This window comes from Heterobasidion irregulare, assembly GCF_000320585.1.
Source record: "Heterobasidion irregulare TC 32-1 unplaced genomic scaffold scaffold_14, whole genome shotgun sequence".
NCBI lineage: Eukaryota > Fungi > Basidiomycota > Agaricomycetes > Russulales > Bondarzewiaceae > Heterobasidion > Heterobasidion irregulare.
This window is the reverse complement of record NW_009258210.1, coordinates 1,064,180-1,080,113: the sequence shown is the minus strand read 5'-3', so window position 1 is coordinate 1,080,113 and position 15,934 is coordinate 1,064,180. Positions and strand designations below refer to the sequence as shown.

The 15,934-nt window shown below is 41.3% G+C and overlaps 4 protein-coding genes across 4 annotated transcripts; 2 read left to right on the top strand and 2 right to left on the bottom strand.

Moving 5' to 3' along the window:
* Window positions 1-1,467: 1,467 nt before the first annotated feature.
* Window positions 1,468-2,935, bottom strand: HETIRDRAFT_120460 (uncharacterized protein; the record flags this gene model as incomplete). Its single annotated transcript, XM_009555174.1, has 9 exons — window positions 1,468-1,520; window positions 1,552-1,627; window positions 1,682-2,073; window positions 2,169-2,337; window positions 2,395-2,422; window positions 2,470-2,621; window positions 2,691-2,718; window positions 2,790-2,866; window positions 2,888-2,935. The coding sequence occupies 9 exons, from the start codon at window positions 2,933-2,935 to the stop codon at window positions 1,468-1,470; spliced, it is 1,023 nt and encodes a 340-aa protein (XP_009553469.1).
* A 293-nt stretch (window positions 2,936-3,228) lies between these two features.
* On the bottom strand, window positions 3,229-3,621 carry HETIRDRAFT_332278 (uncharacterized protein; the record flags this gene model as incomplete). The annotated part of the gene is made up of 1 exon (XM_009555173.1): window positions 3,229-3,621. A coding segment is annotated over one exon (393 nt), but the record flags the coding sequence as incomplete, so codon positions are not given.
* Window positions 3,622-3,984: 363 nt separating this feature from the next.
* HETIRDRAFT_332204 (uncharacterized protein) lies at window positions 3,985-4,170 on the top strand (the record flags this gene model as incomplete). The annotated part of the gene is made up of 1 exon (XM_009555172.1): window positions 3,985-4,170. A coding segment is annotated over one exon (186 nt), but the record flags the coding sequence as incomplete, so codon positions are not given.
* Window positions 4,171-12,293: 8,123 nt separating this feature from the next.
* Window positions 12,294-12,683, top strand: HETIRDRAFT_108324 (uncharacterized protein; the record flags this gene model as incomplete). The annotated part of the gene is made up of 1 exon (XM_009555171.1): window positions 12,294-12,683. The coding sequence occupies one exon, from the start codon at window positions 12,294-12,296 to the stop codon at window positions 12,681-12,683; it is 390 nt and encodes a 129-aa protein (XP_009553466.1).
* Between the last annotated feature and the right edge of the window lie 3,251 nt (window positions 12,684-15,934).

Here is a 15,934-nt window from a genome sequence, read left to right as displayed (position 1 = left end):
TATTGATTTATAGATTTGATCATAATCATGATTATAAATGATTAACTAAAACATATCATAATCAGCACTAATTAATACTAATTAGCATTATTGATAATTATGTATAATTATGATTTAATAAAAAAGAAAGATTTTCTAGATGATTATTAGGATTAATAATATTAAGGTGGAAAGTTTTATTTATACTCTAGTATTGGAGCTCATATTAACATATTATAATTAAGTTACATATATAACCTGAATTTAGCAAGCTATATAAGTATTAGTTTCATAAGTGAAACTTATACAATCTTAGCTAGTTTGCTAGTACAAATAAGATAAAGTTAGCTATAGACCTACTATCCCATAGCACATATACAGATAAGCTAACAATAAGCATACTAACAACCATATTTAGAAAATGTCCCTTTTCTGTTAAGTTTAAATTATCGATAATTTTATGAAATTTAACTAGAGTAGCATTAGAGATTTTTTGTTTATCCCCATTCTATTTAAAGCTAATTAGTTGAAGCTAATTAGTTGAATAGTTTTTTTTGGAAAAATAGCAGTTATTCCAATACTATTATGTCTTACCATTACTATAACCTATAACTTAGAGACATCTATAAAGGTTACTACTTTAAAGCTAAAGTCTTATCTTATAATAAATTTGCCCTTGGTCAGGATTAGACCTATAACCTTATAATTATATATATTCTAAATAGATGCTCTAAGCTACCAAGCTATAAAGTCTAGACTATATCTTGGTAATTCAAATATATTAATATAACTTAGGCAGTCTTAACATATCTAATCCTATTCCCTAGTTATTTATAATCTATTTTGAATTGATAAATATTCAAAAAATTAGGGCATTTATAATCTTGATTTATATACCACATAAAGATATAATAAACTAATTAAGAATAGAGAATATACTCTATTTAGGATTTGAAAAAATCTAGCACTTATACAATTTGGATTTAGAGGATATAATATTGTGATTAAGTTATAGATATTAAGTAAACTCTAGTATCATAATCAATCTCTAAATAGAGGGCAATAGTAGGGGTCCAATAGCAACTAGCCATCAGCTAATCCCACGTGACAAACTATGCGAGACCATTGTCCTATGGGCTTTCATCTGTTAAGATGCGCTATTTCCATTTGAACCCTTAAGCACCTCTCCTGTGGCAACAAACCACATGTGCATTACAATTTCAGAGTCAAATTAATTGTCTGATGTCACTACTATTAAATCTTCCACAGAAACTAACACCTCCCTTTTTTGCCTGTTCTTTGCCAACATCCCTTCCAGGGCCTTGCAAGTCACCATGAGGGCTCACATTTCCTCCGCATTGGCAGACAACATCCCTGCCAGCACCTTTTCCTAATGGCTTAGGTCTCTGAGAGTCATGGGCTCCTTGAACCGCTTGAGGATGCTGGCAGCCTCCTCCATCAGGGCCTTCATATCCATGATTCTGCCACTCATGTGTGACCATCTTGAGTGCAACCGTGGCCTAGGAGGTATGCTAGGTGCACTGTAATAACGTGCATCTCAAAGCAGCTGACTGTTAAGGTCAGCCCCCTCCTCCTCCTCCTCCTCCTCCTCTATTCTGTGCACCATAGGTGCACTTGACAGCCCCACCTGTATGACAAGCATGGTTATATCTCATCTCATGGCAGACCAAATCTCACTCACCTTCACCTCCTCACCCTCATGGTGTATATTGTCTTTGGAGTGCTTGTGCTTGCGAGCCCCCTCCACATTGACAACTGCCCTCTTTCTTTTTGAGGGACTCACCATCATGCCAACATCATCTCTTTTGGCACCTATGAGTGGCCCCGCAGTGTGCACTACACCACCATTTGTCTTACCCCTCTTGCCATGCACCCTAGATGTTTGAACCCACGTTAAAGGAGGCCTCACAGACCCCTCATTTGCACTTTTGTGCGGTCCAGCAGTCATGCGTCTGCCGAGCCTGTGCACCAACTTTAGCTTCTTGGATGGGTCGCGGGCAGCCATACACATGTGATGTGAACCACCCTTTGGCTGAGCCTCTGCGGTATTGCTATGAGGCCTTTTCCATGAACCTAGGTATGCTTTTTGGCTGGCAGAACCCTAACCCTAACATGAAACTTTTTTTGGCATGCACATTCAACCACACACTCAACACTCCTCCACACACCTCGCCATCTCGGACAGCGGGCTGTGTATTGAGTCTCTGTAACAAGGTTAGTATCCAAAGTGCCAGCACACAATCCGCTGTCCAAGACGGCAGGCCGCGCAGTGGGCTGCATGGTGAGCAAACATACACCCAACATCCCTCCGCGCGCCTCGCCGTCTTGGACGGCGTGCTACGTACTGAGTCTTAGTAGGAAGGTTAGTATGCGAGGTGCCAACACGCAACCCACCGTCCAAGACGGCGAGCCGCGCAGTGGGCTGCATAGTGAGCAAACATATACTCAACACTCCTCCGCGCATCTCACCGTCTTGGACGGCGGGCTGCATATTGAGTCTCTATAACAAGGTTATTATCCGAAGTGCCAGCACGCAATCCGCCGTCCAAGACGGCGGGCCGCGCAGTGGGCTGTATAGTGAGCAAACCTACACTCAACATCACTCCGAGCGTCTGGCCGTCCTGGACGGCGGGCTACGTATTGAGTCTCTATAACAAGGTTAGTATCCGAAGTGCCAGCACACAGCCCACCGTCCAAGACGGCGGGCCGCGCAGTGGGCTGCATAGTGAGCAAACTTAAACTCAACATCACTTCACGCGCCTCGTCATCTTGGACGGCGGGCTGCGTACTGAATCTTAGTAGGAAGGTTAGTATCCAAGGTGCCAGCACGCAATCTGCCATCCAAGACGGCGAGCCGTGCAGTGGGCTATATAGTGAGCAAACATACACTTAACACCCTTCCGCGCGCCTCGCCATCTTGGATGGCGGATTGCATGCTGGCATTTTGGATACTAACCTTGTTACAGAGACTTAATATGCAGCCCACCGTTTAAGAAGGCAAGGCATGCAGAGGGATGTTGAGTGTATGTTTGCACACTATGCAGCCCACTGCATGGCCCACCATCCAAGATGGCGGTGATATGCTAGAGGTGGCTCTAAGTGCCGAGCACAACACCAAAACAACCCCTAATGCAGGGAGGTGCTGGAGCTAGTATCTAATACACAAGGAATTGTGAGTGATGACTTTAGAAATCGATGGCGCACTGAGAAGCAGCAAGGAGTGTGAGATTATAGCACCCAAATGGTTTCGGGACTGCGCCGAACACCAACCGAATGTTCGGTCGGTCGTATCGGGGATTTGGTCAGTAATGAGAAGGTAGTGTTGCGACCGACAACTATGTGCTTCAAGAGCCACATGGGACTCTGACAATATATGAGGGAGGACGGGGGTACAAGTGAAGAGACGAGTACGAACGCGAATGAAGCTGAACGACGAGGATGATGAGTTTTTGGAAGTTGACAAAGACGATTTCGATGGTTGAGACGAGTGCAAAGGAGCTCTGAACTGTGGGGTATGAAAGCTGGTTTATTCCAGAGTTGTATGTAGGTTTTTATGGTAAACAGAGCCCCTAAGTAAAATATTAAACAAGAAATGAGAGTAGATGTCGAATGGGTGCCAAGCCCTAGCGATCAGAAAAGATAAGAAGGTTAGTGAGATGTCCATATGGGTTCCAAAGGTGATACGGTAAAAGTTAATCAGTGATGGCAAAATCCCAATCGTTCGGGATCCATTGCCCAAGCGTAAGTAGCAGGAACAGGCATTGGAGAACCAATGAAAATAAAGAAGACGTAACGTATGACCAGGGTAGCCAAGTAATGGTGCAAGATCGCGTTTGACTGACCATGTGGAAGTCGGGAAGATAAGTGATAAGGACCGACCGACTCACGGAGGACATCGGCCGATACAGAATACTAGCTCCGATCTCGTAAACACTTATTGTAACCCTCCTATACAGTCATGGTAAGTATGTGAAGTATGGGTGAACTGACCCGAGTGCTGCCGAACGTCCTTCGGTGGCTTGCCGTCGGTCGGGTAGGGACCGACCATGTTTGGTAATAGCCGGCGTCTTCAGTACTTGTCTAGCGCTGTTAGGTGTCTCCCCAAAGCTTCCCGAATGCCTCCCTCGGACCCTAGCGCGGGTGCATGCTTATCAACAGGCTGCGTACTAAGTCTCTGTAGGAAGGTTAGTATCTGAGGTATCAGCACACAACCCACCGTCCAAGACGGTGAGCTGCGCAGTGAGATATGTAATGAGCATACTTATACTCAATACCCCTCCATGCGCCTCGCCATCTTGGATGGCAGGCTATGTACTAGGTCTCTGTAAGAAGGTTAGTATCTAAGGTGCCAGCGCATAACCCGCCATCCAAGATGGCAGGCTGTGCAGTGGGCTATGTAGTGGGCAAACTTACACTCAACATCCCTCCATGCGACTTGCCATCTTGGATAGCGGGCTGCCTACTAGGGTTATTCCCACTCCCAAAATGGCCTTCATTGCATATTACTACTGCTTTGCTTTTTTTGTTCTAGTAACCCCCCCCCTGGAAAATTCAAGGTGTGTAAACCTTATGTGAGAGCAGGTTATGGCACAAAATAAGCTCCCTAATCTTACTCCTTCCAAAGTTATCATTTTTCCTCTGGGACCTTCCAAACTAGGGCGTTATAGGAGAGCTGCCCTCACTGCAAGTGCAAAAATGATTTTTAGGCCATAATTAGTAGCTTACAATTGATAATAAATTGCAATGTCTGTTTTTTGAACCTTTCATTTTGTTCTGTCTAGGGGACTTGATAATATGTGGCAAGGATGAATTGAGTGAGAAATAGAGAAGATTTTCACTTTCTTATTGTGTTACTGTGAATTGATTGTGGGCACTTTTACAATATTTGAATCAAGGAATGATTTCATATGAATTGTCTGATGCTTTTTTTGAGGAGGAGGAGAAACCATGTGACTGTAGTATATGATAACTGCAGTCACAATTGGGAACACAATAGTTACCTAAGGTGCCAACTGTGGTCATGATTAACCTTGCAATATTCCTAATTGGGCCTTGCCCTTGCAGTCCAAAGATAGTCCAGTCTCACATTAGCAGTCAGACCATGATCCATTCCCATGTTTGCAGTCACTACCTTATAGTCCATTTTCATATTAGCAGTCAGACCACAATCTGTTCTCACATTCACAGTCCAAAGATAGTTTGCAATAGACCACAATTTGCTCCTACCTTTGCAGTTACTTCCCACATGTGCCCTTGTAGTCTAAAGATAGCCTGCTCTTACTTACATAGTGGAATGCTATCTGCAGTCACTACTTGCACATGCCATTGCAGTCCAAATATAACTAGAGATATTAATGTGCTCCCCTCGGTTCCCTAAAGCTATCCCTGCTAGGGGTCTGCAAGTCTCTTGCCCCTTTAACTGCTAATAGTCCTCTCAAACTAGAACATGTATTTGCAAGCTAATATTAACCTTGCAATATAATTGAGACTATATTTATTTTGCAAAAATACCTCAGACATGAAGCACCATGGGTAATTTTGACCTTGACCTTGGAAACTTCATGCATTGTAAGCACTGGCTTGATCACTTGGAAGGATTGAAACCCCTTGACATTTAGGTTATGGTATAACAAATAGTGATAGAGGATGCTCAAATTCACAAACTACACAACCATACCCATGAGTACCTTGCCTTAATAACTAGTTCCATAGAGAAGCATACTTTATTCAGCATACCAAGACTTTGGGCTAAGATTAGAAAGTAAGTCATGTGTATGCTAGCTTACCCTTTATGAACTAACCTAGTACTAGGTATGAAACAATAGTGTAGTTTAAGTGTATTAAACTGGAAACACATAGGAAGAACTCACACATACTCAACTGCCTCAATCATATTAAGGCATGTCAATGTCTCTCTCAACTTGATCATATACTATTCCCATTCTCAAAGTTAGTAATAGACTAGCACCGTTGTTAGTATATGCAACTTATCTGGTCAGAACATATGATTGTGCTGTAGCAGTGAACATTATCATTGACTAGGACCTTGGAGTGGTATCAATATGACCATATCTGCTATGTAGCTCAAACCCTCTGCTGATTGAAGCACCTATCCATCCAAATTTTCAGGTTTGAAATAGGTTGTAACCAGTGATGTCAACCATGACCATTGAGCAACCCAGCAATAGACAAGTGCTTCTTGCAAGTTGATTCTAACCAAAAAAGCTAAGAAGCATTGCCCTAATGTAAGAGCAACAGTTTATTAATTTTGTGTTCACTTAACCTTGTACATAGCACTTGTCTTGTTTTTGAGCAGTGACTCAACCAATATTAACAAGGATAGAAGTTAGGCATTTACTTTCAGAAAACCATGTATAGCTTACCTATTTGCTGTTGCCCACTTATTCTCCTTTGATACTACTAATGAATGCAACTATGTACACTCCAAGCTTATGATGACATTATTGTGATCTAAAAGCAACTTTTTGGCTGTAGTCACATACCTAAAGTAACCACCAAAAACTAAACACTGTTGACATCAACAATCACATTGATCACAATCTTACTGGTATGCTCAAAAACCATAACTTGTTCTAACTATAGATAGTCCTTCTAATGATGCTCAGCAAGCTCTCAGTTTCAACCAAGCTCCCATAACAACTCTTTTTATCAATAGGTCATTTGCCAATTATAGACAGGGGCTATGCCCCTATCAGTAGTTGCCAGTATGGTTAGTGACACAAGGCACCAATCTAGAAAGTCCCTAACATAAGCTGTTGGTTGATGCCCTAAATGACATGTTCTCACAAGAACAAGAATATGCCATCTAGGGTATCTTGTCTTACCACAAAGCCAAAATTTGCCAAAGGTGAAATTTGACTATGGTGAGACAAGATACCCTAAATGGCATATTCTTGTTCTTGTGAGAACATGTCATTTAGGGCATCAACCAACAACTTATGTTAAGGACTTTCTAGATTGGTGCCTTGTGTCACTAACCATACTGGCAATTACTGATAGGGGCATAGCCCCTGTCTATAATTGGCAAATGACCTATTGATAAAAAGAGTTGTTATGGGAGCTTGGTTGAAACTGAGAGCTTGCTGAGCATCATTAGAAGGACTATCTATAGTTAGAACAAGTCATGGTTGTTGAGCATACCAGTAAGATTGTGATCAATGTGATTGTTGATGTCAACAGTGTTTAGTTTTTGGTGATTACTTTAGGTATGTGACTACAGCCAAAAGGTTGTTATTAGATCATGATAATGTCATCACAAGCTTGAGGTGTACATAGTTCATTTGGAAAACCACCCCTTTGTATTAGCTCTGGATTATATCTAATAGTGTCTAAAAGTATCTAAAAGTATTAATAGCATCTAAAAGTGTCTAATTTCCTAATTGGGAGCAACAGATTATGAGCATTGGATTGGTTTCCAATTTCATGATATTAGCACTAATTCTATACCAAGAAGTCTCTAATTAGCAGTAGGAAATAGTAAGTACTACTGCTCTATCAGTAAAAAGATAAAGATGTGGCACATTCTATACTATTTTAGCACATTACTCTCCTTTATATATGCCTGCACCATTATCTTGTAGCTTTTTTGCTGACTGTCCAGCTATTTTTAAAAGGGACATAGAAAGAGAGAAATATGCATTGATGCCCCCAGCCACTTTATTAGCAGCTTAGCAGCTGCCACAAGAGGCTATAAAGACCTTGGTACCTTAACCTTGCACACAAGATCATCAAAGTTGTCATTGTTAGCCAATGCCTACTACTAGTCATTATAGGACACAACATATGGGTTGGGCTTAGGGATATGCTATATGTAGCCTTGTAGACATTGTATATTAGTACAATGGTCAATACTGTCTTGTGCAGCACACAATTATTATTACTATTGATACTACAATTTTTGGCACTATCTATATTGTTCATCATCTGGAAAATCACTCTCTTGTATTATGCTCTAATTATTTCTATTTATGCATAATTAAGAATAATTAGGATTAGATATTATTCGCTTACCCCTCCCCCCCTTGAACCTGTTCTAATTAGACATAATTTTCCTAAATTAGGAACTATTGGGATTAATTATAGCTTAAAATTTTGGAATAATAATAAAAAATTAAGCATTACAATTCTCATAGCCTTCCTATAGAGCTATGTTTGATGAAACACTAGTTGAATACCTAAACACAGAATATACCTTATAACAAACTTGTCTTTTGCCAGAGTTATACCAACAACCTTATATATGCACCTTGGACAGATGCTCTAAGCTACTGAGCCACAAGGTCTAATATATTGGCTTGGTAATCTGAGTAAGTAGACATAATATAGGCAACCTCAACATCTCAAATTTTATTCAATATTTATCTTTCCTCTCTCTTATAAATAAATAGGTCAATAAATACCCAAAAAGTCAGGTTTTTCAGGATTTAGTTTAAACACCAGCTAAGAAGATAATAAAATAATGGAAAATAAATAATCCACTTTATATAGGGTAAAAAAAAATTATGGCATTTATACAATTTGGATTTAGAATATGTAAAACTATGATTGAGTGTAATATTGAATGGGACTCTACTAGTATAGACAATGCTATTTTAATTTGTGAATTTGATCAAAAACATGATTATGAATAATTAGCCATAATTAGCTTAAATTAGTATTATTGATAATTATCAATAATTCAGATCCAATAAGAAAGAGGGGTTTCCAAATAGCCACTAATGAGATAGATGGTAGAGACAAGGGTATATATATGGCATGCCTATATATAAATAAGCACAAGATTGTTGGAAGTGATTTTAATATGCTTAGTGCACATATTTTCTATATAGCAGGCAAATATGTCACTACATACCAACATAACTGTCTTTTCCATAGCCCAATAGCTAGAGGAAAACACCAAGTTTGAGCATCTTCTATATAACAAGGCAATGAACAATATAGATAGTAATAATAATTGTGTGCTGCACAAGACAGTATTGACCATTGTACTAATATACAATGTCTACAAGGCTACATATAGCATATCCCTAAGCCCAACCCATATGTTGTGTCCTATAATGGCTAGTAGTAGGCATTGGCTAATAATAACAACTTTGATGATCTTGTGTGCAAGGTTAAAGTACCAAGGTCTTCATAGCCTCTTGTGGCAGCTGCTAAGCTGCTAATAAAGTGGCTAGGGGCATCAATGCATATTTCTCTCTTTCTATGTCCCTTTTAAAAATAGCTGGACAGTCAGCAAAAAAGCTACAAGATAATGGTGCAGGCATATATAAAGGAGAGTAATGTGCTAAAATAGTATAGAATGTGCCACATCTTTATCTTTTTACTGATAGAGCAGTAGTACTTACTATTTCCTACTGCTAATTAGAGACTTCTTGATATAGAATTAGTGCTAATATCATGAAATTAGAAACCAATCCAATGCTCATAATATGTTGCTCCCAATTAGGAAATTAGACACTTTTAGATGCTATTAATACTTTTAGATACTTTTAGACACTATTAGATATAATCCAGAGCTAATACAAAGGGGTGGTCTTCTAGATGGAGGCAAGATGGACATATGGTATATGCTTCTAGCTATAAGTATGATCAACAATTGACCTTTGTAATCCATAGCCACAGTCTAAACTCTGCAACTGTTCTGTCCTAGCCATATATAGTAAATATATCAAATATCTGTCTGTATCAGTAATCAAATAGGAATCAATTAGAAATATGTCATAACAGGCGTATGTAAACCTTCAAGCCAAAGCTTATAAATGAGTTACCGATACATAAGCATTCATGCTAAAACATGTATATAGTAGTCAGCCCTTATTATCCATATAGATCCACGTTATTAGTCTGGATCCCAAGCTTATGCCCATCACCTAATTTCCCTCCCAGACTATGTGCTATACATGTGTTAGGACTTGGTTCTAACACTATAACAAACCACTGTCACACCCTGCACCAAGTATGCAAAGCTATGACAGACTACTATCACACCCAGTGCCAAGTGTCTGACACTATGACAAACCACTGTTGCACCCTGTGCCAAGTGTCCAAAGCTATGACAAACCACTATTCCACCCCACAACACAACAAGTGTCTAATACTATGACTGACTACTATTGCACCCTATGCCAAGTATGACAAACCATTGTTGCACCCTATGCCAAGTATCCAAAGCTATGACAAACCACTATTGCACCCTGTGCCAAGTGTCCAATGTGGTGACAAACCACTGTTGTACCCTATGCCAAGTGTCCAAAGCTGTGACAGACTACTATCACATCCTGTACCAAGTGTCTGACACTGTGGCAAACCACTGTGGCACCCCTATGCCAAGTGTTTAAAGCTGTGACAAACCACTGTCACACCCCACAATAAGTGTCTGATGCTATGACAAACCACTATCATATCCTGCACCAAGTATGACAAACTACTGTCACACTCCATGACAAGTGTCTAACTTTGTGCCAAATCACTTTCACATTCTATGCCAAGTGTCCAAAGCTGTGACAGACTACTGTCATATCCTATGCCAAGTATCTGACACTGTGACAAACCATTATCGAACCCTGTGCCAATTGTCTGATGCTGTATTGATATATATTTGTGTGTTCACTAGTCTATAAATTGAATCCATAGTCTTTGCCATGAAAAATATGGATAAACTATGGACTTGTTTGCAATCATTTAATTGGTGCTTGCATACTGTTGCTCAAGTATTAGACACTTGTCATTGGGTGCAACAGTGGTTTGTCACAGAATCAGACACTTGTTGTGGGATGCAACAGTGGCTTATTATAGCATCAGATACTTGGTGCAAGGTGTGACAGTGGTCTGTCACAGCTTTGGATACTTGTTGTGGGGTACAACAGTAGTTTATCACAGTATTGGAAACTTGGCACAGGATGTGACAGCGGTCTATTATAGCTTTGGACACTTGGTGCAGGATGTGACAGTGGTTTGTCACAGTGTCAGCCACTTAGCACTGGATGCAACAGTGGTTTGTTGCAGTGTCTGCCACTTGTTACAAGAGACAATTATTCCAGTAGTGAAGAGAGTATTAGAGGATCAGACAATATGCACAGCTTACTATATTTCTCCTTGAATTTTTGATTTTATACTAACAATCCCTATTTTTCTAAGACTAGATACTATTATGATGAATTTAGCTTTGAGCTAGCCCTTGTATTGCCTTGATCATTCGTAATTGCTAATATGATTCTTATTCATTGCTTTTCCAGTTTTGTCCATGCTGCTTCACTTTATATTTACAATTACATATTGTTTTTTTTAAAAAAAAACAGTCTATAGCAAGGTGGCCTTTGCAGAAGGCCATGTTTATCAAGGTTGGTCAAGAAATATTGTGGATAAAAAGGCTATCTAACATTTGGTGCTAGACAGTGCCCAAAGGGCTCTATAATGAACACTGAATTAATCAATGATTTTCATGGTATTATTTGCAATTTTTTATGTGTGACATAAATCCTGTGACATAAGAGTTAAAGATTATCCAGAGTTTTATCCTGGGATTTACCGTAGGACAAACTTAAACAAAATGTCTAAGCTTAAATATAAGATTATGTTACAGTTTTGTCCCAGGACAAAACTTTGGATAAGCTTTAAGTTTTTGTTTTGGTAATTCCCGTAGATAAACCCAAACAAAAACTTTATCTATATCCATAGTTTTATCCATGGTTTATCCGAGGAAAAACCATGTGGTGCACGCAGTAAATCCAGTTCTTTAACACATGAGTGAGAAAATCAAGAGAGAAACTATATATGATGTAGAAAAAAGTTTCCCAGATAGTGCAAGAACTCTGAGGCCATCAAGCAGAAATGTTGTGAGACAATGGATTTTTTATTGATCCCAAAACGAACACCTGTCCAATGATAGTAACTACTTTGATCCGAGCCTCTCACGTGTTCAGCATTCAGGAGGGGGTCGGTTGAGCCTAGCCCTTGCCCACATTTACCAGTTCTCTGCTCTCCGCTACCATGCGCTTTATATCCTTCATGCACTCCATCTTCTCTAGCCTATCCTCCTTTTACTCCTCTTTCCGTTGCACCATCTCTTACCCTGAGGATGACGTTTACTTTACCAATCACAACTCAGTGTGCAAATGTAGTGTGCTCTACTAGGTGGCGCTCATCATCTCCCATTGCTCTCGCTATTACGCTATTATCACCCGCGCATCACCAGGATCCAGCACTGCAAGCGGGAGGACTGTATCATGCATGAGTTGCTCATCATTGACTTTGCCTACCCTACTTCCCCCATGACCGAGTGCACCATTCCCATCATTATAGAGCACACCATAGAGATCTGCCAGTTCCGCCCCAACACGATCAAGCCGGGCCTCACCATTTCTACTGAGACCTCATCCGGCACCTCAGTCGGGTCATTCAGGGCCTCTTTCAGCTGTCTTTCCATCTCATCCTCCTCGTCACTGTCAATGAGGATGCCTGCGTTCGACTACATAACCACCCCGCTTAGTGGTGTACCTATTGGGAGCATTGATGAAAAAATGACAAGGCCATACATGGTCTGTCGTATGCTTACCTTCCCCCTGGACATGAGCCCAACCAACTATGACCTCGCCTCACTGTTGCATGCCCTCCACGAGTACTCTTCTGACTATAACCTTGTCTCACAACAATCTTACTAGTTTGCTGCCACCATTTACAATGTCTTCCATACCACCCCCAGCATTACCTTAGTAGATCATGATGTTCTCTGTTTTAGAGACATAAGCAGATGCTTTCTTACCATATTTACCATTCACCCCAAAGGCCCACTATTAAATGATATTCTGCCATATTACGTATGCCATCTCAATGACTTCGAGAGCACAGCCTGGAAAACCACACAAGCAGTGGTGATAGAAGCAAACACAATAGTAAGCATCCTGAAAGATAAGTTAGCTTTGGCCCGATAGCAGCTGGCGTCCCAGGCCTATGCTGGCCCATCCAATAGAATATAGGAAGATAGAAGAGGAGGTGCTAAGAGAAGCCCCATTACAAATGTCCATATCCATCACCTTGGCTCTCAACCCCCTTCACACTTTTTCCTGCTCTTAACACAACACTCGCTCTACCTGCTCGACCCCACCCCCACTTTCCACCTCCCATACTCTCCCACTTACCCGTTTGACCTATTCAACCTGTTTGACACTACCCCCGCTCTCCCTTCAAACTGTGCTTGAACTTGCGCGTGTCCCACTAGCCCCCCACACCCACCTTTGGTTGTATTTATACACGTGTGCACCCTCACCTGTAGCCCATGTACATCCATGCACGTACCACCGGCACCACCCACCCATCTTTGTGTGAATTTACACATCTGCTCGTCTTCACCTGCAGCTCACTCCCGCCTATGCCTATCCCCTTGGCCCTGCAACTGTGTCCACTCAGCCTCCATCACCCCTTCAGCTGATTTTGCCCTCAGTCCCCTTCCTTCATGTGCCCCCGCCCCTGCCATACTTGCGCTCTGCGTCCGCACCCAAAACATTTCAAATATCATGCCACACATGCTCGAATGCGTTAATGAGGGGGTGAGGAGCAGCTGCTAGCAAGGAGTGAGCTAGGAAGGGTGCGACTAAGTGTTGCAAAACTGCCTACCTTCCTCCCTTGTACTTTCCACCATCTCTCCCTCAATCCTTATCCCCTCCACTTTCTCGATCCCTCCATCGTCCCCAATCCCTCCCTTGAGGCCACATCCTTTTTAACCCCCTCGACTCCATCATCTCTGTATCTTCTTGCTGTTAATGTGACCTATGTCCATGCCTCACCATGCTCGCTCTCCAGCTCTCCCCTCTCTACCCACTGGACACCACTCCTGCCTGACCCACCTAACCCTCTCAACTCCCTCAACCCTCAACCCTGCGTGTTCCCATCATCGATCTAACACATGCCTGCTCTCTTTCTTGACCTCGTCGATCTCATGCCCACCACTCTCTGCCATGCCTGCTTCTATGCTCTACTTGCTCCACTCGCTCGACTGTGACATCCTAATGACCACACTCTCAACTCTCGATCTTCCATCTCCTAATGCTATGCCTGCCCACCCTTCACTCTTTTTCTTCTTCTTTTTCTTCTTTTTTTATTTTATTGTGTTACCCATATATTTTTCAGATAATTCATTGTCATCCTCTAATTCTACCACCCCATGGTCTCTACACACAACATTCACAGACAATTCAGATCACACACACGATGTGTGCACAAAACGCATCCCAATCTATTGATCAGCCCGACCTGGGCACTAAGGACAGACGGCCGTCAAACTATGTGCACATATCGTCTCTGTTGTCTCTGTTGTCTGTCTGTTGACCACTTCCCACTATCTCACCTGCACGTTGTCCACACTGTCTGGACATGGTCCATGTCTTTTTGCGCTATCTATCTTATGTTGTCTATGACAGTGGCATAGTGCAACCTCTCTTTCCTTCTCACCTCCACCATCGCCACCGTTGTTGGCTTACTTTACCCACACTCATGTGTCTCGGTATGCCTTACCACTTCCCTCTTTTCTTCTATTTCTTACTATTGCACATAATAGTAGTAGTTTGCCATGGCACAACACATTCTGTACAAGTGAACAATACATCGTGTGTTTTTATTGTCCCATAAAGATGCCATGTGCAAGGAAAACACAGGGCACCCATGAATACTTGTGCAGTTATCAAACACCAAGTTGATTCTCCAGCACATGCCTGTTTGTCTATTAACTTCAACTAGGACGCCTGGTACGACGTGCACTACCCCATGTTATATATATCAGCTTTTCCAAGACTCTATGGCTATTACTTGTTATTGTTATAAGCCAGACATCTTCCTTACTATGACTGCAAATCCTGGTTGGCTAGAGATTCAAAAGGAGCTCTTAAAATATGATGATTGTACAACTTAGAATCCTTCTGATTGTCCTAATTTGGTGGCATGTGTCTTTGCACAAAAGATGAAGGCTTTGCTCAAGGAGATTAAGAAGGGCCTGTTTGGAGTGATTGCTAGCATGGTCTATACCATTGAGTTTCAAAAGCATAGGCTTCCTCACATGCACCTTTTCCTTTTCTTGAAGTAAGACTACAAAATTCAGAGTGCTGAAGATGTGGATCGAATTGTCTCTGCATAGCTCTCTGATCCTGCCACCTATCCTATGCTATATGAGTCTGTCACCAAATACATGCTTCATGGACGTTGTGGCCCTGAATTCCCTCAAGCATATTGTATGGAGGAAAGAAATATTGGCAGTACAAAGGTCAAGGTCTATAGCAAGCATTATTGAAAGGACTTGAATGAGCACACCCTTTATGGTGAAGATGGTTATCCTACATATGCTAGGCCAAACAATGGGCACACTTTCACTCGAGGCACTATGCAGTTCAACAATCATAATGTTATTCCTCATAATCCCTATTTTCTTGCCAAATATAACTGCCACATCAATGTAGAGGTCTGTGCTTCTATCAAGGCTATCAAATACATTCACAAGTATATCTACAAAGGTCCTAATTGTGCCACCATTAAAATTGGAGATATTGATGAGATTAAGGACTATGTGGATGCTCACTATACTGGACCTATGGAGGCTTGCTGAAACATTTTTGAATTCCCAAGGCATCTGGAGTTTCCTTCAGTCTATCATCTTCCTGTTTATCTTCCTAATCAGCAACAGGTCTATTTTGATTTTGATGACAATCCTAAAGAACTTCTCAATAGTAACAAGTCCCAAAAGACAGAGTTGACTGAATGGTTCATTGCCAACCAAAAGTATCCTACTGCCCATGCTTACACTTATCAAGACTTTCCTCCCTTCTATGTCTGGAATCAGAAGAATAGAGCATGGACACCATGTATTCAACACTCAACTATTGAGCCGCCAGGCTTATTACGTGTACTTGTCGTACTAAGAAGGGTT